This window comes from Agelaius phoeniceus, chromosome 4 (genome assembly GCF_051311805.1).
Source record: "Agelaius phoeniceus isolate bAgePho1 chromosome 4, bAgePho1.hap1, whole genome shotgun sequence".
Taxonomy (NCBI): Eukaryota; Metazoa; Chordata; class Aves; order Passeriformes; family Icteridae; genus Agelaius; species Agelaius phoeniceus.
In genome coordinates, this window is record NC_135268.1 from 70,525,591 (window position 1) to 70,546,984 (window position 21,394).

The 21,394-nt window shown below is 38.5% G+C and overlaps 1 protein-coding gene across 2 annotated transcripts in view; it reads right to left on the reverse strand.

Annotated features, from left to right (window-relative positions):
• Window positions 1–21,394, reverse strand: part of CTNNA2 (catenin alpha 2) — a 478,672-nt gene that overhangs the window by 31,259 nt on the left and 426,019 nt on the right. For both annotated transcript variants that reach the window (XM_054632611.2, XM_077177858.1), the window contains 4 exons: window positions 15,030–15,181; window positions 6,340–6,453; window positions 2,973–3,154; window positions 573–678 (listed from right to left, as the gene is read on the reverse strand). In XM_054632611.2, the coding sequence (XP_054488586.1) occupies window positions 573–678; window positions 2,973–3,154; window positions 6,340–6,453; window positions 15,030–15,181 (554 nt within the window). The remainder of the gene's footprint in view (window positions 1–572; window positions 679–2,972; window positions 3,155–6,339; window positions 6,454–15,029; window positions 15,182–21,394) is intronic.

Consider the following 21,394-nt stretch of genomic DNA (forward strand, 5'->3'; position numbering starts at 1 on the left):
CTCTCCAGATGAATAGATAAATCTGAAAATATACATACAGCAAGGTCATCTGTCCAGCTGTATATATATTTTGAATTTCGTAAAGGAAGTGGGGACACAGACCCCACAGCATGCACAACACACTGAGGCAAACCAGAAAATAGGGAGTCAGAGAACCTTGAAGAAGGAAAGAGCCAAATCAAGAGAAAATTGCTGGAAGAATGAGCTGAAAAGAATCTAAGCACTCCAAGGGACTTGGCAAGGGAAACAGAGCATCCAAACCCTTACTGCTTTTTTAACAGCAAAGACATTTTGGAGGTGATGATCTCATAAATCTTTTCCAACCTGGAGGAGTCTCTGTCTAATTCTAACAGGCTCAGAAGTGAGGCCTAGGAACAAGCCAGGCATTTCTGAATTTTGGAGAAACTCATTTATGAATTTTCTGCTCTGCAAAATGCTGATGGGTCTAGAAGAACCAAAGGGAAGATCTGGATCCAGATTCCCAACAGGTGATTTTCTGGTAAGACACTTTTCCTGCAAAAGGCAACTCATGCATAGAGGTTCCATCGTGTTTCAGCTCATTTTGGGGCTACCTGATCAGCTACTGCCCGTGCCAGTTTGTCCATCCTGGATCCTGCCTCTGCAATCTTCTTGGCTGCATTAATGACATCAGATGTGTTCTTCAGGGGGCCTTTCCCTCTGTGAAACACAAGACAATTACCCACAGTCTCCATAAATCACGAAAAGCAACACTTTTAGTGACCCTGTTTAGTGCTCATTTTTAAAATAGTAACACAAATGTCTTCCTAATTTATTACAATTTTGCCTTTTAAGTACTTTATAGTACAGCTTGATTAAGAAATCTTTCTGCTGTATTTCCTCTCCCTTACCAAATGCCTCAGTGGCAATTTAGTCTGATGGTGCCTTCAAGCACATGAGCTGTACTTAATAGTATATGCATTTTTAAGTGCTCATTAAGCCAATGTTGTTCCTGGAATACACAACTATTTCAAAATGATGTGATTCCCAAGCCAGTGCTAAATGTTCAGCCCATCATGTCTAAGGCAAGAATGTCACATTTTAGAAGACATTTTTTTAGAAGATTTTTTGTTGGAAAATAAAGAGAGGTGAAGCATAATCATTATGTTACACACTTGAATGTTACACTTAAACCGTTTCTAATTAGCTTTAGGTCTGATCTTTCACCATATTTTTAAGATGTTGCACAAAATTCTGATTTTAGTCATTAAAGCTACCAAAATGTATTAAGACAGAAGGTCTCCACAGACTTCTGTGAGTTTTCATCAGACTCAAAACTTTAATCCTGCTTGTACCAAAAAAAAATTGCTGCTGCTTCTGAGAAAGTCTCAACTGGAAGTGAATTCATTTTCCATTTTTTTTTAATGTGGAAAATGACAATATGATCAAACTTTTTTTTTTTTTAAATTAAAGAGAAGTCATTTTTTCTAAGCACAACACTGCATTATTTTTGGAATTTTTTAAAATCTATAATAGCAAGAATAACGTGCTGAAACATATTTCCATTTTAATCTTCCTTCCAGACTTTCATTACCACTTTAAACAGATACAAGTATCCCACTTCTGGTGAACTTAAACTGCAGCAAAAATACTTCTTGGTGACCTCGTGTGCTTCTACATTAATTACATGAGCAGCTCTGACTGTCACAAACTCCATGCATTTGAAAAATTATTCTATTCTAACACTGCTGAGGTTACAGCCAACCAAAAAGGTGTGAAAGGCTTGTTTCTGTTTTAATGGAATATATTGAACAACTTGTTATTTAATCTGATGCAGACAGAGGTGCACTTTGATTTTATTTTTTTTTATTTACTTCAAACGTGTCAGTAGTCTTTATCTCATTCTCAAATTAGTTTTGTTCTTTTGTTGCTAGAAAATACAATTATAAAACTTCCAGTTTCATGGTCAATATATCAAAGGTTGTCCAGGAGGTTGCAGAAACTGTGCATATTCTGGGCTGTTGCTTTAGAACACCAGTTCTTCCTTCCATGATATAATCACAATGTTTGGGCAGTTTTCACTCTATGTTTTGCTGACAGAAGGATCAGAGACAATACAAATACAAAAGTAACACATAATTGTGTAAAATATCCTCTCCATCCATTTCCACCCCTTGCCACTATCCCAGGTTGCTGCAAGCCCCAACCAACTGAGCTTGAACACTTCCAGGGATGGGGCAACACAAAGAGATGAATAAATGGATGTCTGATTTTAATCCTGGAAAAAAAAAATCACAAAGATTTTCATCCTGTTTTGTGTAATCACATTTTGATAAATACCATTTACACTTTTGAACCCACTTAAAAAATAAACACTGAACAAAATTTAATTTACTACAGTGATCTGGAATTCAAAGAATCTTGTAAACCTTTCTCCCTGGTGTGATTAACAACATGGCCATAATAAAAGACAATAATTCTGTTTACATTGTATCATTAATGAATGGCCTCTGCAATTAGAGAAGAATAAGGCATCAATAGAGAAAAGAAATGAAAGTAAAAAAAAAAAAATCATTACTGACAGACTCCCACGAAGCATGAGATCAAACCAGTTTCATTTCATTTGGGATTTTTTTTGGAAGGAAGTTCAATGTTCAAATGATATAAATAGTTTTGCCATTATTTTTGATTGACACAAATTGTGCTGAAATGTTGAAAGTTCAGAGAGCCACATGCACTTAGATGGGTACTAAAGGAAATGTCACTGGAGTGTCTGTAAGGTCACAGACTAACTTTACAAAATGATCTGCAAATAAAAGAGACTTGCAAATAGCCCAAAAAATTAATGTGATTAATCCCACTTGGACAAACACCCAGAGCAGTGGATATGATGAGCATTCCTTGGCTTTGCATCCCCAAAACCACAGCAAATCATCTCAAAAGGGTACAAATCAAGCAGAAGAGGGGAGATGTGGCCCGTCTGAGCTGCTGAGCTGGGGTTGTTTTGTCCTTACCTGGTGAAATCTGTCATTTCCATCATGATCATGCACATCTGCTTGGCCAGCACAATGATGTCATTGCCACTGTCATCCCACTTGGCCACCTCTGCATCCAGCTTGCTCTTCTCTTGGTGGAATATCTCCACCTGCTCAGCAATCTTTGCCTTCTCCTCCTGGGGCAGCTGGGCCATGATAGCCTGGAGAAAATACAGGGGTTGGGCATGAAAAAAAGGGAGCTACAAACTGGATCTTTCCAGTGGCCCCAACAGCTTGAGTTACTTTTTATGGGAGCTGAAGATGCAAAATCCTGTAGGCATTTGATTTCTGTCAGGACAGGTAAAAGCACATTCACAGCATGTTTATGCCTCTTCTTGCACTTTCAAGATGATAAAATTTATATTTATGATGTCGTGATTATTCACCAGTTGACAAAGGAGAATTAAATCTCAATTTTGAGGAAGAACACAACAAGTGACATTTATGGGAAAAGGCAGACTGAATTGCTGTGTCTCCCCTAGTCTCATCCTCTGTCAGAAACAGAGGATTTCAGATTAACACAACACTAAAATAAGCTATGACACACAAGACAATACATTCGAAGTGAATTGCAACAAGTGTATCTTTTAATGATATTTAGTGTTCCGATTTTCTCTTGGAAGAGATGCAAGAAGGCACTGGACAGGTTGGTACTGATCTGCCTCAGCATGAACAAAGCACAAAGTTCCTGCTCCCCTCCAAAAACACCCTAAAAAAATTATAATAATTACTTTTGAAGATCAAATGGACACTTTGAATAATGATTTCCAAGTTAAGCTATTATTTGGCTCTAGGGGTTCTGAAGACCACATTATGCATTTAATGGGGTGTGACACATATTTAAGTGTCATTACATTTTTTTCTTGTTTATGTCACTTTCAATCAGCTGCAGTCTTTTTCTACATTTTCTTAAAATGCTCTTGGCTTTTAAAAATTCGTAATTGACCTTTTCCCAAACTGAAATTAAAAAGGGTTATAAACAGTAGATCAGAAAATGAGAAATTTGCAAGTTAATCAAATTAAAATTCAAGACGAGTTTTAATTAGGCCTTATCAATGTAACTCAGCAGTTTCAAATGTGAGCATAATAGTCTTTGCACAGAAAAATGCAGTATAAGTCAAGCTAATAAATAAATATATAAAATGCACGTAAAACAACAGAATTGAGGAATTAGCTGAAATTAAGACAATGTGATAGGAGTAGTGAAATTTGGGAAGTTTGTCTGTATGACTTGCCTGTGGGTTCTTAAGTGGCTGCTTCACCTGAGCACTCTTTAAGCTGGTAAACAGTGCTTTAATAATTCTGTTCCAGCTGCTGATGTGCTTTCTAAGCAGCCATATCCTACAGCAAATGCAGCCTGTAAATTCCACTTTTATTTCCACTGAAGACCAACACAAGTCTTTCTGCTAAAACACTCACCAGCCTTATGGAGTAAGCATATTAAACAAATCCATTACATGGCACAAATAAAAGTATTTTGCATCTTTTCCACAGGAAAGGTTCAGGCAGGATTCTATTCTGCTCAGCACTCCAGAACGGGGACTGGACAGCTTCTGCTTAGCATTGTTTCCCTTTTAGGTTTTTATAATTTGTTGCTTCCTGTGCCACATTGCAATATGTTATTCAGGAACTGCCTTTATGATATATTATGTTTATACAGTGTGTACCTGATCAAAGCAGAAGGATTTAAGTGCAGCAGTAGTAATAACCACAATAAATGTAGTTAGAATTCAAGAACCCTAAATCCCCAGGTGAACTCGATTCTTAGTAAGAAAAATTACTGCAGTCTTTACTTGGGTTTCAGATCAAGAAAGGATGACATGCTACCCAGTCCTAAATGTACCCAAATAGGTGAGAAAGGCTGTGAAATCTGACAAAATAGTCTGTACTGTATCTCATTTCTGTTATACCTGAGATTTGCTTTAGTGGTCCATACTTTGAATATCTCAAACAGGAGTTTATACCCTTTAAAATATAAAAACCACAAAAGATATTCAACTACATCCAGAACATTCTGTCACCAGCCTCACAGTAAAGAATCCAGGTATTTTTTGCCTTAGGGATGTCATGATAAAACTCCCATTTTTCTGATGCATGGTATGGTTTATTTACCATCTATATTCAATATTTGGGGAAATAATTTTAAGACAAAAAGAAATCTCTGCCTATTTCACTGGATCCACGCCTTGCATTTCTCCCACACCTCTGAGTAAGCTCCTTTGAGATTTTTGTTACTCCACTGTTTCTTTTCAGGGTGTAAAACCTTTGTGTCAAGCACCAGCCTGCAGCAGCTGAAAACTCTGTCCTGGTCCTCTGAGCTTTCACAGCATCTTTGCCTGCTGGTCTTTAGGTTCTCAGCCCTACAAATCCTCTTCCAGACTCCAAGGTAAGAAATCCCCATTCCAGTTACAAACTTTTGCTGCTGTTTGAGTGTATGGGGAGGATGCTTCTTATTTAGTCCATAGCTTCACTTCTAGCACAACAGAACAAATCAGACCTGTGTGAAACAGCCATGAAAATCATTCAGATAATTCCCAGTTTCCTGCTGGTTGTCTCTTGGAAAATGTTAAAAGATGCTTTTCTTTAAAAAAAGCTTTTCTTTAAAAAAAAACCCCTTTTTCTCCAGTCAAATGTATTTTCATGATGCATAAAATTATATTCTGATTATTTCTTTTTTAATAATCTGAGCTGAGAAGACTATTCAGTAAACATTCATCAGAGGATGGGATAATCCTGAGTGTTAACAGGCATATTTCTGAGTGTTAACAGACTTCACTTCCCCAGCACCTGTGACCCCTGAAGCACTCATCAGCTTAATTTGCAATCCCCATGCACAAGCTGAGGTCGCAAATCACAGTGACTGGAGTTTATCATGATGTAATTACCCTGGTAAAATTACATTGACTCAGTAGCAAATGTCTTCAATTACAATTAAATTACAGGGACTACTCAGTAGCTTAAACAGATCTTCTTGACAGGTTTGCACACTGGGAAACATGACTAATGTAAGATTTCTCTGGATACAGCACATGGTGCGCTGATGGGATTTTTTTTTTTTTTTTTTTTAATTTGCTGACTACTCCCACAGTTTCAGCACATTCCAAACCTGCAAAGCCTCCTCTTACAGCACTAGCTGGAGCAAGCAGCTGATACTAGGCACCACGAAAGCCTCGAGACCATTCAATAAATACTACTTAAAAAGGTTTGACGTGAAAAAAAAAAATCTTCAACAGCTCCGTCAGCTTGGTCCCATCCTTTCTTAAACAACCCTGAGGACTGGAGATCACCTTTGCTTTCTGAGGCAGAGATTGTCACTGCTGGACACACAGGTGGGGTTTGCACTCACCCTTGCACTCTGGCCAGCGATGAGCTGGTCATCCTCGGTCTGGACGCTCGTTCGGCTGCGCACGTCGTAATCCTCCTGCTCGAAGTCCGAGTCGTCCTCGAGCTCCTCAGGGGTCTGCAGGGACACACAAAAGCCACAGAGAGGAGGTGACAAGCTCAGAAAGGACACAGAGCAAGTCCTCTGCACAGTGAGCTCTTATTTCATTGACTGCCAGCCCAGGAAATGCTGTTCTGTTCTTCTCTGAAGTGAATTTGTCTGCCCCAGCAGTCAGGAACTGAAATTGAATTGTCTTAAAAATTAAATTGTTTCAACCCTAGTTTTCTTTACAAATGGCATTTGTTATTACCTTGCCACAACTTTTCTTGCTGCAATTTCTCTTAACTCTGTTAATATGATGAATGCAGTTCCAGGAACAAATATCCTTTGGAAACACTAACAACTGGAATGCAGTATTTTAAAATTATGTTATTTCATATATAAAGGGCCACTAACAGTATTATGTTACTAGAAACTACAAGTAATCTTCAAAAGAGAAAGTAAATACCTGGGAAAAAGCAACTAAAATCCTGGAAGAAAAATTTATCAAAGCAAATAAAATATTTCCCATTGAAAGAAAGTGTAAATTATGTCAAGTGGTTTTGAAACAAACATGAAATTCATAATCTGTGTAATCTTGTTAGTTCACACGCTCCTTTTCATATACAGAGCTTTGGAATTTGACTCATCCCCCTGCTGATACCATGATGTCTTCAATGCTGATGCTCCCTACAAATGATGGGAAGGTTCCTTGGAAGATTGATTAAATCAAGTTACGTATTTTCAGGCTTCAGATTGTTTAAAATGTTGGAAGGAGGGAGAAAAATAAATAATTGATGGATCTGTTCATTTGGGGTTTTTCACCTTCCAGCAAAAAGTTCTGAGAAAAAAAAAATTCCTTATTTACATTTAGAGAGACGGTCTTCTTAAAATCAGTATTTAGTATGATATTTAAAATAGATGGTGCAAAAAAGTGGGAACTTTAGAAAGAAGATTATATTCCATTTTGTGGTTGAATAATATCTGGTACAACAGCCTGAGTAAGTTCTGCGGTACCAAGCATGACAAAGGTATGAAGAAAAAGAAAAGAAAAAGAAAAGCACAGTAACTACAGAGAAATCCTCACCTTCCTGGACACCCATCACCCCCAGTGACAGCCTGGAAGGCCAAAGCACTACAGAAGAAATCATCCAGGCTGGCATTTGGTGCTTGGAGGCAATGTCAAGTTTCCCAGCAGAGGTGCTAATCACTGCCAGTTGTCATTACAGCTCAGGCTGGGGCTGCTCAGTCGCCAGGAACGGCTCCAAAGCCTCGAACGTAACGCAGAGGAATCTTCTGGTGATATTTCTGTTCCAGCACCAAGTGCACATCCCTGTTTATAGCTGCACAGTGAAGTGCACAGGATGGGGAGAGTAAAACACAGCCACCTTGGTGTGACACTGAGAGGATGGATTAAACATGGGCTTTGGTGCTGAGCTGGAGGGAGAAATAACCAAGTGTGACAGTGTGGTAATGAAAGTGCACCTCTGAAAAGAGGCATGCACAGGGAGTGTGTCTAACAGGACAGGCAGGAGGAGAAGTTCAGATGAAAAATGAATTTACCTTCCCTCTACTGTCACAGGTAAAATAGAAGGATTGGTACCCATCCAATAGTCCTGTTTTCCAATCACCTTTAATCTCTTTGTTTTCTCTGCTCAGCTGCCCGAGGGCAGGATGAGACCTTAAAATCTGTCATGAACAACAAGGTACAAAGAGAATCCTACAACTCCCTGAGCAAAGAGTGTTTTCTATCACAAGGCTCAGCTTTTCATCTGCTTAGGCTTTGCTGTTTAGAACAAGAACAGGGTGCAGAGCTTCAATAAACCATCTGGCTCTTCCCCATGCTCCAAATTCACTCAATGAGCCAGTTTCACTGGTCATTGTAAAGCCAGTATCCTTTCACACTCCAAATATATTCCTCTTAGTTTCTTCTGTCTCCACTTCTATAAATAAGATTATAAAACACAATGCGCAGTCCTTTCCAAGGCTTTCATATTCAAACTTGAAGTAAAGATGTAATATTCAAAATATTACATCTCAACATGGTAACCAGTAAGGACATGAGGCTGCCTCTTAAAAAGGAAAAAAATATTCTGAAAAGTCTATGCAAGGACTTATTCTTGAAGAAATATCCAGAAAAAAAAAAAAGTATTGCTGTTACTGACATTCATGATCTTGAAATCTGTGGCCTTTAAAAGACTGAAATTTAATGGGTATGAATGTTGAACTTGGAGAAAATGTAGTGCAAACCAAAAGGGCAAGTGATGCAACTGTTAGCAATATACTACAAGCACAAGACATCCTCCTATTTCCCCTCTGTACAAGTGAGATCTAATTCAGAGTGATCTTTCTGATTCACTCTTTTCATGTTTTCAAGTGTGGTGAATTTCACACTCTCATTTTCTTCCCCAAACAGCTGCATTTTGCTTTAGGGTGAAGAAGTGGGGTTAACTTTTACCTGTTTGCTGCCATTTTGAGCATTTTCATGATTTTCACCATTGCACCTTTGCTTTGTCTCAACTGATCCCCTGGAGATGCAGCCCATAAAAAATAGTCTCCCTTTTTTTAGACACAAAGGTACCAAAAAAAAAAAAATTATATTGAATTTGACTTAAAGGACTACTCTTAGCAAGGCCTTCTAAATACACTAGAATGAGACTAATTTTTGTGCACAACTAACAGGACCTTGATATTTAAAACCTTGTTTCCAAGACAACAGAGTCTGAGACTTCATTTCTCGGAGCTGGAAGATAGAAAGACTGATTCTGTCTTTCAGACACCTGGATTTATGGTTACACAAACGTAGGAATCACAGATCTGAGGTTGAAGACAGCTTCCAAACAGAGCTCATTGCCATCAGCGGCAGAGGAAGCTTGAGTAATATTCAAAACTAATGGATTTTATGCACTGATTGATTTCAGAAGAAAAATGGACCATTTTCATAATCTTTAATCTGTTTTGTAGCACAAGCCATAAGAGTAAAAAAAAAAATCCCAAGATTTTTTTTCAAATACATTATCTCTACTACATTCATCTAACTCAGAGGAAGTTTTCCAGTGAAGAAAAATCTTTCACAATCCCAGATAAATCACACAATAAATATATGCTTTCCTCTTTTGAGATGCATGTTTTATTTCTAATATGAATGTGGTGACTTTCAAATTCCAGGCATTGGAATACATATATATTTTTTAATATCCCTCTGGTTGTTTGATTGAAGAGCTTGCTGTGAACAAAATATCTTCCATCTATGTCATTTTTTAAATCTTTTGTGGCTGCAGTTTGAAAATGTGAATTATACAAGTATAAGGAATAAAATGGCATATATATGCAGATTTAGAAATGCTATTTGTTTTATATTTCACCAACTCAAATGTACTTGATGAAGATAGAAACCCCACTTTGCTATGCACTTAACAATTGTAAAATGCAATTACAAGAATTTCAGCACTGTGAACACCAAGTCAAGCTAACCTTGTAACGAGAGCAAAGACTGAAGAGATGAAAAGATACTCCCCTGTTTTTTACAATGAAAATTCCTTCTAATTCTAGAAGACAAGGAGAAAAAACCCCAGACTTTACAAGGTGCTTTTAAATCCAACTCCAAACCATTCTGTACATTTGTTTTGCTCCCACTGCAGCCTGAGTGACTCAGCTGCAAGCAGCACGTGAGAGCCTCAATCAGAGACCCTCTCTCACTGCAGGTCTTCAGTTGTTTGGTGATTTACAGTAAAATCTAACACTTCAAAATCAATCTGAGGAGCAGCAGGCACTCAGTGGAAACACTGGACCCCAGGACACCCTTTGGAGATAGGATGTTTCAAAAGATGAGGGGATTCTGCACCAAATCTGGTTTTACAGAGGATACGAAATGCTGCAGCACTTTGGATTTTACTCCAATGGCTGCCCCAGAGGTGATGGTGGCTAAACCTGACAAGTCTGACAGAGGAGAAGAGCATTAATACAGTTACATTAATACAACATTAATACACCCAAACAGTTGGGGCTGAGGACCCCACAGTCATTTTGCTGAGGTTTTCTCCCAAGGATTGAAAATCCCTTAATGACATAATGGAAGAGAAATGGAGTTAATAATAGAATGAAATATCCTGAATTGGAAGGAGCTCACAAGGATTATCAAAGTCCAACTCTTGGTCCTACAGGAGATCCCCAAGAGCCACAATGGATAATGTTCCTGAGAGCATTATCCAAATGCTTCCTGAATTCTGCCAGGCTTGATGTGAGAGACTGAAATGGTTAATGGCTTAAACATTGTTAAAAAAGGACTTGGCCATTATGACAAAATTGTATGGAGAAGCTGTGAGCACCAAAGCCCTGTTCAAATGTGGCTCCTGAGGGGAACTGGGCTGTGAGTTAAGCCACCTTGATGGGAACTTGAGCAAAGGTAAAGGTGGTACCATTGTCCAGGTCTAAAGAGAGGTGTAGGGAGAGCTGAACAAAGCTGGGGAGAAGAATCAGCTCAGTTTGATGGGGAGAGGAGAGATTTTGGGTGTGTGACAGAGGGAGTGAGCACCCACCTTATTGGTGCAGGGCAACCTCACTGTAGGGAATAATGTGCTCTGACTCCACGATTCAGAAGGCTGAACAAATGCTTTGTTAAGCTATACTTCATTACACTAATACAATATTAAAACTATACTAAAGAGATACTACTAAAGAAAAACTCATGGCCCTTACAAGACAGTGACAACACAGCTTTGACCCAACTGGCCAATCAATCCAAACAACCATCAGCAGAATCCAATTAACAAATCACTCTTGGTAAACAATCTCCATAACACATTCCACAGGTGCCAAACAACAGGAGGAGCAAGTAGAGATAGGAATTGTTTTATCTTCTTCTCTGAGCTTCTCACTGCCTTCCCCAGGAAAAATCCTGGGAGAGAGAATGATGTCTCTCTCTGTTCAGAGAATGTGGATACAAAACCACCCTGCCTTACACAAACTGGCTCAGTTGTAAAACCCACCCACCCTGGGGTGGCCACATCCACAGGACACTCATGTGAGGGGCAGCAGGGGAGGGCTCATAAACCATCAGGAAACCATCAAAGAGCCCCAAAACACCCCCTGACTCATTGCTGAGGCCCTGCAGCAGAGAACTGCACGTGATGCAAAGTGATGCCACAGACCCAGAACCTGCTGCACCAGAGAGCTTCAAACTTGTCCCCCAGGGGAGGCACCGGGCATTGCCAGGTGGCCCAAACATCCATTAACCCATTGAGCTCTAGGTTTGTGGGACCCTCACCACTGAGAAGACCAGAAGAAGGGGGATCAATGAGATGCTGTCAGGATCCACAGAGTGCTGGTATTTTCTGCTTGATCTGTCTTTCACTCATTTTCTCTCCCACCCTGCCCCTCTTTTTCTTTCTCTCTCCCTCACACTACTGTTAAATAAAATCCATTTTATCAACCTCATCATATGGTCTTGTCTGCACCTTAACACAGGCAGAGGCATCTCTCTAACAATTTTAATAACCAGAACTCAACACCTGGTGCTGTGACCACTGCCCTGGGTAAAAGTAATATTACCAACCTTTTCCTGATATCCAACCTAAACCTCTCCTGACACAGCTCCAGCCGCTCCCTCGTGTCCTAAGGTGCTCCCAGAGAGCAGCTCCAGGCATCACCCCAAAGAATCAAGTTCACAGATGTTTAAAGTCTTCTCTGTAACTTGAACTAAAACATGGCAAGAGGAAACACCTGGACATGGGCTCCAATAGTGCACTCCTGACCCAAACAAATGTAATGCTCAATTGATGTAGATGCCTCTGAAGAAGAGGTTGCTAATGGCAAATGCCATGTTTAAAACCAGTAAATAACAGTAAAGTGGCCTTGGAGATTCATAAGAATGAGAAAAGTTGCCATTGTGAGTCCTTCTGAGTGTAGAGAGCGTTTCTGGCCAATAACTGAGGGAATTTCGTAAGCAGCTATGAAAACACAAAGTGCAATTTCATCCCTACACAGTAACAGAAAAGGTGTTGGAATGAAGTTATTATTTTCTGTTTTATTTCTAGGTTCTATAATTATACTCTTAAATTCATTTATACTACTTCTTAACTTGTGAAAGAGATCTTTTTCTTCTGTATATATAATAATAATAGTCCTCAATGAAAAAATGAGTCTCCTTTCTCCTCCAGAGGGACAATAAATTCTCCCCTTTTGAGGGAAAAAGAGAAGAACAGAGACTATCCACCCTTTCTTTCAGCTTACTAAAAGTAATATTACCAACCAAAATTAATTTCAAAAGTGGCTTTATTTACTCTCTGGAATGAGGGGACTCACCTCAGATAAATTCAATCTTTCACAGCTTGCACCACACAAACAATCACTGCCTGAAAATAATTGTGTCAGATGCTCTAAAAAGTTTGCAAGATTGGATTTTTTTCCTTTTTTGCAATTCTGAAAAAGTTTTACCACCTGAATTAAAGGGTGCAAATATTTGACAGATTAATAGATGAAAATATTCTAAAGGCTTTTATAGCCTCACCCTTTAATTATACATCCCATTTCAGTGTGAGATGTTCAGATGGAAATGTTAAAGAGTATCTCAAAGTGAAACTAATTTTGTTTTCTACAGCAAATAAGGTTCTGATTCAGCAAACTCTGGTCTGTGTAAGCTTATATATGTGGATTTTTCCAGTTAACTCACATGGATAATGAGTCCATTTATGTGCTTTAATTCTCTGCCTGGGTAAGGAGTATTACATTGAGCTCCATAAATAAGTTAATTTTCTGAAGGCAAAAATAAATCTTCCTAATCTGGGCCAACAGAATTCATTAACTCATATCATACAATGGGTGGAAAGTTGTAGTGATATAATAGCAAAAGTAATTTGGGATTTTCCTAAGGAGACTGAGAAGCCTGAATGCTGATCAGCACTCCAGGTTCACAGAAGTGTCAGGCAGTGACCAAGGAAGCGAGCAGGCCTTCAAAATTCAAAATTTAAACTTAAAAACATCTCACCAGGATGGACATTTCATGGCAAACTCTTGGGGATAACTCTGATGTGTAGGGGGTTGCTGGAAGATGGAGCTCTGTGTAGGGGAGGGGAAAATTGGGTTTGTAGGAGATCCCACCTGATGATTGAGTCTGTGCCACAATCACAGTTTGAAATGACTAGAAAAGGTTAAAGTGTGCTAAGCAATTGTCCTTGTCCTAAGAAAATTTGGAAACTGTTGTTCCTGTCTAAGGAACTGGAAAATCAAAGGGAAAACAGAGATCCTTTACTATGCAGATCTTTCATTTTCCAGAATCATCGAATGCTGGAATGGTTTGGGTTGGAAGGGACCTTAAAGCCCATCCAGTCCCACCCTGCCATGGGCAGGGAACCTTCCAGGCTGCTCCAAGCCCTGTCCAATCTGGCCTTGGACATTCCAGGGATCCAGGGACAGCCACAGCTTCTCTGGGCACCCTGTGCCAGGGCCTCACCACCCTCACAGGGAAGTAATTCAAGCAAAGATTTCCTTCCCTTTCCCTTCCCTGCCAATCCTCTAACAATGCACACCCAGAGATCAGGATGGCTTTGCCCCCACCACAAGCCAGGACTATAATTCAGGCCACCTGGGAAAAGCACTGGGTATGAGAATGGAATTTATGTTTGGCAGTAATAAAATTAAGCTTGTCAAAAGCTTTTTCTGTAAATGTTAATGCATAGTGGCAGATGACTAAAATGGAGCTATTTTGGAGTGTTCCAACTGCCTGAAGTCTTACATCAGTGCCATAATTCACTCACAACCACAAGTGCACACTACCTGTTTGCTCAAAGGGGTCAGTTGATGTTTCAGCCCTGTTATTTGCCTCAATAGTTTCCTCTGTGATTTTCTCCATAGATTTACTTGTACATTAGGGCAGATTCAAGGCAATTTGTGTTTCAAATAACAGTTTCAGTTGCTCAAGAGGTGTCCAAACCAGGTTTGGTTTGCTGTTTTTCTTTTTTAAATCTTTGTCTGCTGACTCAAGTGAAAAGCAACACACACCTACTATCACAATAATGATGCTGTTCGGTGGTGTCGTTTATTTGTTTGTTTATTTTATTAAAAGATGTCTAAACAAATTGAATCAACTGGTTAGTCAACACTGAAATGACACGTTTTTTACCTTGGTAAACATTTAAAACCATCCCTTCAGCGGCTCACTGAAGCAGCAAGATAATTTATTCATTTAGATTTTAACCAGACCTACCTCACATCCCAGGCACCACACATACATTGGGAAAAACCCCAAATAAACAAAAAATCCACACAAACTTTGAAGAGCTTGGCAAATTAACCCTATTACTATGGAAACAGTAATGGCGTTTGCATCTATTGGCAGTTGTGATCAAATTTTCTAGCTGATTAACATACTAATTGTGATTCATCCACTAAAAAACCTCATCTCTTTATTTACCAATTCTTTTGTTGTTGTACATACTTCTGTTTCATGCATGTTTCAATGTCAATCTTTTCACTGTCAATCTGGTGCATGCTTCAATGTCAATCTTTTCTGCCCTATTACAACATGAGGCTGATTCCAAGGAGCTTTTGCATTCCCCTTATCCATGAGACCTCCCTGTAAAGCCCAGCTTTTCACTCTCCCCAGGTGCTTGACATACCCTGATCATCAGGACAGCTTTCCTGATGTCCCGCACGCCGTCGTAGACCAGGCGGGAGGCGTCGATGAACTCGTTCTCCTCGAAGGGCTGGGGCACGTTGGCACTCAGGGCTTCAATGGCCACCTCCACTTGCTCAGCAAAACGGGGCATCACTGGGTTGGACACAAGAAAAGGCAGCAGGATTAGATGTGTGTTCTCTCCTGAATGCTTTGCTGCTGCTCTCTCTGGGGCATGGATAGTTTCCAGGAGGCACGGCACATGCTGTGCTGGAAATTCCACCGGGAGCTCAGGGATGGGTTTGTACCCACCCTGCACGTGGACAGCTCTGGCACTTGATCTGACAGCATGGAAATAACCATCTCTACATTCTCTCCTCCAATTGTGCAACAAAGAATAGAAAACTTCCTTCCCAAACTTTGATTTACTAACTTTTAAAAGGCTGCAAGATCCCTGAGCAGGCAGTAAAATTCATTCAAGAGCTTTACAACCTGTGAAGAGCACAGCAAATATTTGTATCAAGTGATCAAAACAAACTGTAGCCATTATGCCTGCTAATTTACATAATTTACACTCTAGCTCATACTAAATAATAATAATTTTATAAGAGACAAAATGCAAAATCAAGGATATACTTTTGTGAAGACATCTAAATGAATCTTCTGTTTCTTTGCTACCACCATGTACATAACACAAAACACAGCCACAGATATTGGCTAAAAATATTATAAACTGTGCTATGAACTTATTTAATATACAATCTAAAGCTGTTATTTACTTTTGTAAATGGTTTCAGAGCATTGCTTGAAGTAGAAAGAGATTTTTCTTCAAATTTCATAGAAGATTCCTTTGAAGGCATAATCACTTTCTGCATGTTGTGTTTGCAGGAAAATAACTATTCCCCAAATCAGTCCCCTAACAACTCAAATCTTAAAAACATGAACATCAGGTCCCACTGATTATACTGCACCTCCATTCCTGTACTTGTTTACTCCTCTTCAAAATTTTAAAATCAATATTGGAGGACTGTGCTCATAGAGGACAAACATAATCAATGTTTCATTAGAAACCTGGATAAAAGATGCAGTTGGATTAATTCTTAAGAATTTAAGGAGGTAGGGTCAAGGTCAAGACTTACAGGCTGCCATCTTTTCATCATGCTCACATCACTTTTATTCCAGCATTTAGGCATCCAGATCATGCATCACTGACTTTACTGTTTTGGCAATATAAGTAGAAGAACAGGAAATGATAATTCCCACCACAGTTATTGCCTTTTTTTTGTTGTTAAAATACTACCTTTTTTGCCCATCTTTTCCCTAAACCCTATTTTTAGTACACTTATTGGTAACCTGAACCCAACTGATGAATACAAAGGGGAATCTCCAGTGTTATTTTCATCAAGAGCAGTGACATTGTTTCCTAGGAACTTCTACTGTCATAGGAAACCACTTTTTCTTCTTGACTGAATGTTCTTAAATTCATTTTACAGAATCTGACTTAAAGTAAAACCACAAAAACACATGATTTAAGAATAGTTTACATTTTGAAGAAGAGGCAGCAACCATGAGCTCAAACTTTCTGTTTCTGGCATTTAAATATTATGCATTGGATGCAAATGAGAAAACCTTTAAAGGGATATAAGGATTCAAATATAGTTTATACATCACTATATATATATATATATATACATATATATATATATGTTCACATAGACAGATGAAAGAACAGATTTGTATTTTCCATGCAGATAATGTTCAGAAAGTTCCTGGATACACTGGAGAAACAGGAAAAAGTGACAGCAACAATAGACTTTAAAAAAGTAAACATTAACAAAACATTGCCAGGCAGAGGGGAAACATTTTAATTAGAAAAGGAGTTTAAGAGAGATGAAAGTTTTGGAAAGCGTATTTAATAAATGCATATATCAAATTACCTTAATTAATAGAACACTTGAAAGTGTAGTAGGAGACTAATATGATTGCATAAGTAAGTCTCAAGCCTGAATATCAAAAAGCAATCATTAAAAATACAATCTAAACAAGTAAACCTTAAGAATAAACCAGAAATTATTTTGGGTTGTTGGGATAAAACAAGTAATACTAGAGATGCAATAATGCCAAAAAAAAAAAAAAAGGAGGTAAAGAACCTTAATATTTAGGGTTAAATTAAATTAAACCTTAAATTTCAGTTTATAACTTCTTAACTAGCAGAGGTGGTCAGGTATTTGATATAATTAATAGTAGGTGCAACAGGCCTGAATTAGGAATGGGTAGTTTGAAGAACATCTACATAAGCATAAGGAAATTTATCTTTTACACATGTGTTCAAGTTAACAGAGTGAAGTAAAATTTACCCTGTAGTTTTTAAGACAAAAAATAAAGCAATTTCTGAACCATTTTCAGAGAACTCAAGAAAAACATTAATGGTGGAAATTCCAGAGAGTTGTTAAAAAAAAACCAAAAAGAAGCACTTGTCTATTTTAGATAAAGGCATATAATCCTTATAATAAAGGTTCTTGTAAAGGTAGAGAAGAAAGGAAGGAAGATTTATACTACATTCAACATAATTTTAGTACTCAGAAATAAAATTAAACTTGACATGGAGCAATTAATGTTTAATTATCTGTAAATAATCAGCAGATGCTGGACAGGCAACAGATTTGTGGCAATAAGTTGCACCAAGCTTTTAGAATATCTCCCTTGACAGGGTAGTGATGGGGGGAAGCAGATACAGCTGGGTTTGTCATGGCCACATGTGACATTCTTAGAACAAAACAAGGGAAATTTAAATTAAATGGTTGTAAGGTGGAAAGTTACACTTTATTCATATTCCTGAACACAAGGCATTAATTCCTGACCACATTTATTACCTCCACTGGGTGTGGAAGCTCCTCTGATCTGTTCTGATTTTGCAGACCTGGCTATAATTTAGTCCCTAATTTAAAATACGACATGTAAATATTATCTGCTGCTTCAAAGTGGGAATAGATATTAAAATGCTTTATGATTGTTTGCTTGCCAATGGTACTATTACATCAGTGCTCACTTTTGATTGGGCAAGCAAGGAAAAAACACCTTCAATAGGGGTCTATTACTTATTGCTTCTCTAAGCATATGTTGTCATTTAATGTAGGAAGTTTTTGAAAATAGAAAATTGAGTGGAGAAATGTATTAATCTCCAGTTAAGGTTATTGAGCTCCATGAAAAAATAAAAAACCTCCAGTCTTTCTTCTCTGTATTTACCACACAAAGAAGGATACTCCTGTGCCAAAGGTGAAAGAACCACAAGTAAAATTCAGGCAAAGGCGTGTATTTGAATCTGGGGTTAAAACTTGCAAATGTATCAGACAGAGAATGATTCATTTATTAGGCACAGAGGAATTGGCTATAAATTTTAGATTCAGAAGTAAATCAATACTTCTGGGGAAAAATTAAACATTGGTTTCTTAGTTTGAGCTGTGGCCTTAAAAACAGTCACACATATGCTTAGACTGAAAAATGTGGTCCATTAAAATCTCTCAGCCTAACTACATGAATTAATTAGGCACCTGCATAAATGTTGACAGAATCAGGTCCCAAGTTAATAGCAACACTTCTAATTCACTGACTTTGTAATTCCAACAAAATAAAGATTTGAAAGCCTTTCTGTGGATGAGTTTCCAATGGCACTGAAAGCAAGACCAATGCCAACAAAATCTAGGTTGAACGGCTGCTGGAGAAAAATTTGGAATCAGAAAAGTTGAAAATATTTCCATTTTATCAACTGATCAATTCTTTTGAATTATACTTTTTTTCTTTTGGCTGATGTATAATAGAAACCCAGCATATCACCATGTGTGAATTCATGCCTTGATCAAACTTGTATTTTTTTTTGTGAACCCCTCTGTTCCACAAAGAAAATATTTTCTCTAAAGTTTTTGTTTTTCTCCCACCCACCCATATCTCCTACATATTAAAGTTATCAAGTAATTACCTGTTTCCTAAAAATATATTCCCCATTGACTTTTTCTCCTATGGCAATCAGTTTGTACTGCAATTTTTGTACTTAGAAACTTCACTGCAAATTTTGTTTAGTGATATGGGAACAATAAGATCCCTGATAGACAGAGAAATGCTAGGTTACATAATAAAATTATTGAGATAGAAATTAAAAAATGTTTGGGCGTTCTTGTTCGTAGCATTGGAACAAAAAGTTTCATTAATATGCAAGATTAAATGAATGCCTTGCTGATTTATTGTACTTTTATGGCCTTATTATTTAGGAACTTGAATTCCTCAGAATCTTAAGTAGATGTGAATGTTCAGAAATGTGGAAAGGGATAATTAAGACACAAAAAAAAGCAATAAAGGTCAAGGACCCTTCAGGTGCACAGTTTCTAATTCTTAGTAGCATCAATGGGAGTGAAGAAATTTGTCTGGTTTTGTCTCACATCATACAACTGAAAGTTTTAAATCTTTCCTTATACCAGGCAGAGAACAGTAGATACTTCCATGAGAAAATTAATCACACCTATCCTACTTTAAAGACTCAGGTTCACCTGGATAAAATTCCGATTTTCCTCTGCCACTGAACAGAGGGGGAGGTGTTTGGCTTAGATCAGATTTCTGATTTAGACAACCAAGTTTAGGCCTAAATCACCAAATCCTGGCACAGCTTTGGCTCTGAATCAGGCTGAGCACAACGTGGCTCCATTCCATCCCAACCTCACTGGAACTGAAGGGTTCCCAGGGGTATCATCTTTGGGGCATTTTTCTGGCCAGCTGACAAGTTTTGAAAAGCACCAGCAGAGCTATTTCTTAGAGCTTCATTTTGAAAAGATGAGCACCTACCTGAGATTTTTATAATCCAGGGATTTGGATCCAAGGGAAGCACCCTTCTCAAAGACCAGGGATTGTTCCCTAGAGCCAGAATGTCCTCAGACAAATCAGATATTTGAGCAGCAGAGCAATGACTGCTCCCTGTACCCACTGCACCATCTCTGCCCTCTGGCTGCCCCTCATACCTCTGTATTTGCTTAAGCATTTCTATCCATCCTTAACAAAACTGATTTTCCCTATGCCATGTTGATAGAGACACATCATTTAAGGCACCAATCACATTATTTATGTAGCCCTCGAATGGCTTTAAAAATCTGGTCAGTTGTGGGTAAGATTATTCAAGAATGACATGGCAGTCTAAAGGTTTGCTAAAAGTTTCAGGATCCCTGAAAATGTCTGTGCTTCTCCTAAACATCATAGTTGTTTGTGTCACATAAATCAAGAACATTATCTAGAATGACAGGCAGGATTTATAACTTAAAATTATCAGGGGAGACTAAAAAGAAAGAAAAACTATGAATGATCCATTACACTACAAAAAAAAAAAAAATGCTCTCTTAGAAAAAAAGCTCAGCCATTATCCAGATTTAAGAGGTTTTAGTATTAAAAATTCACAAAGTTACAGCTTAAAAATTTCAGAGCACTGGATGAAATTTCTTCTGCTGGTTTTTGTGTTTGTGTGGTTTGTTTTTTGCTTTCTTTTTGTTTTGTTTTAATTTTTTAATATACTTAAATGAAGAAAGAATGCAGTCTAACTGGGAACTTCAAGTATTTAAAACAGGTACTTAAAAGATCATTCCCAAGGGATATCTGACATTGTCTGCAAAAGACAGCACAGTTTCTCTGTTTCTTTTGACAGATGAATAAGGAATGAAAAATGATACCTTATTTAGCTCAAAGTGTTTGTCAAAGTCTGTTTCTAAAAGAACTGTACATTCCTTATCAGAAGATTCTAAATACTTCACAGAATGTTTTCAAGTCCTGGTCTCATATAATTCACATTTCAGTCATGACTATTATGTTGCTAATTAAAAAGAAAAAGCTTTATAAAAGTCTACTGAAACATTACATAAAATATCAACGTTTGGGTTGGAAAAGATCCCTCAGATCACAGAGTCCAACCATTAACCCAGCCCAAGGCCACCACTGACCCACGTCCCCAAGTGCCACATCCACACGGCTTTTAAACCCCTCCAGGGATGGGGACTCCAAACTTCCCTGGGCAGCTGTGCCAGGGCTGGACAAGCCTTTAGGTGAAGAAAACTTCCCTGATATCCAACCTAAACCTTCCCTGGCCCAGCTGAGGCTGTGTCCCCTTGTCCTGTCCCTGTTCCCTGGAGCAGAGCCCGACCCCCCCGGGTGTCCCCTCCTGTCAGGAGCTGTGCAGAGCCACAAGGGCCCCCCTGAGCCTCCTTTGCTCCAGGCTGAGCCCCTGCCCAGCTCCCTCAGCTGCTCCTGGGTCTCCAGACCCTTCCCCAGCTCTGTTTTGAGAATCAAACCCCATGTGTCTCACTCTGGTGAAATGGTTAAAAGTCAGCAATAAAATAA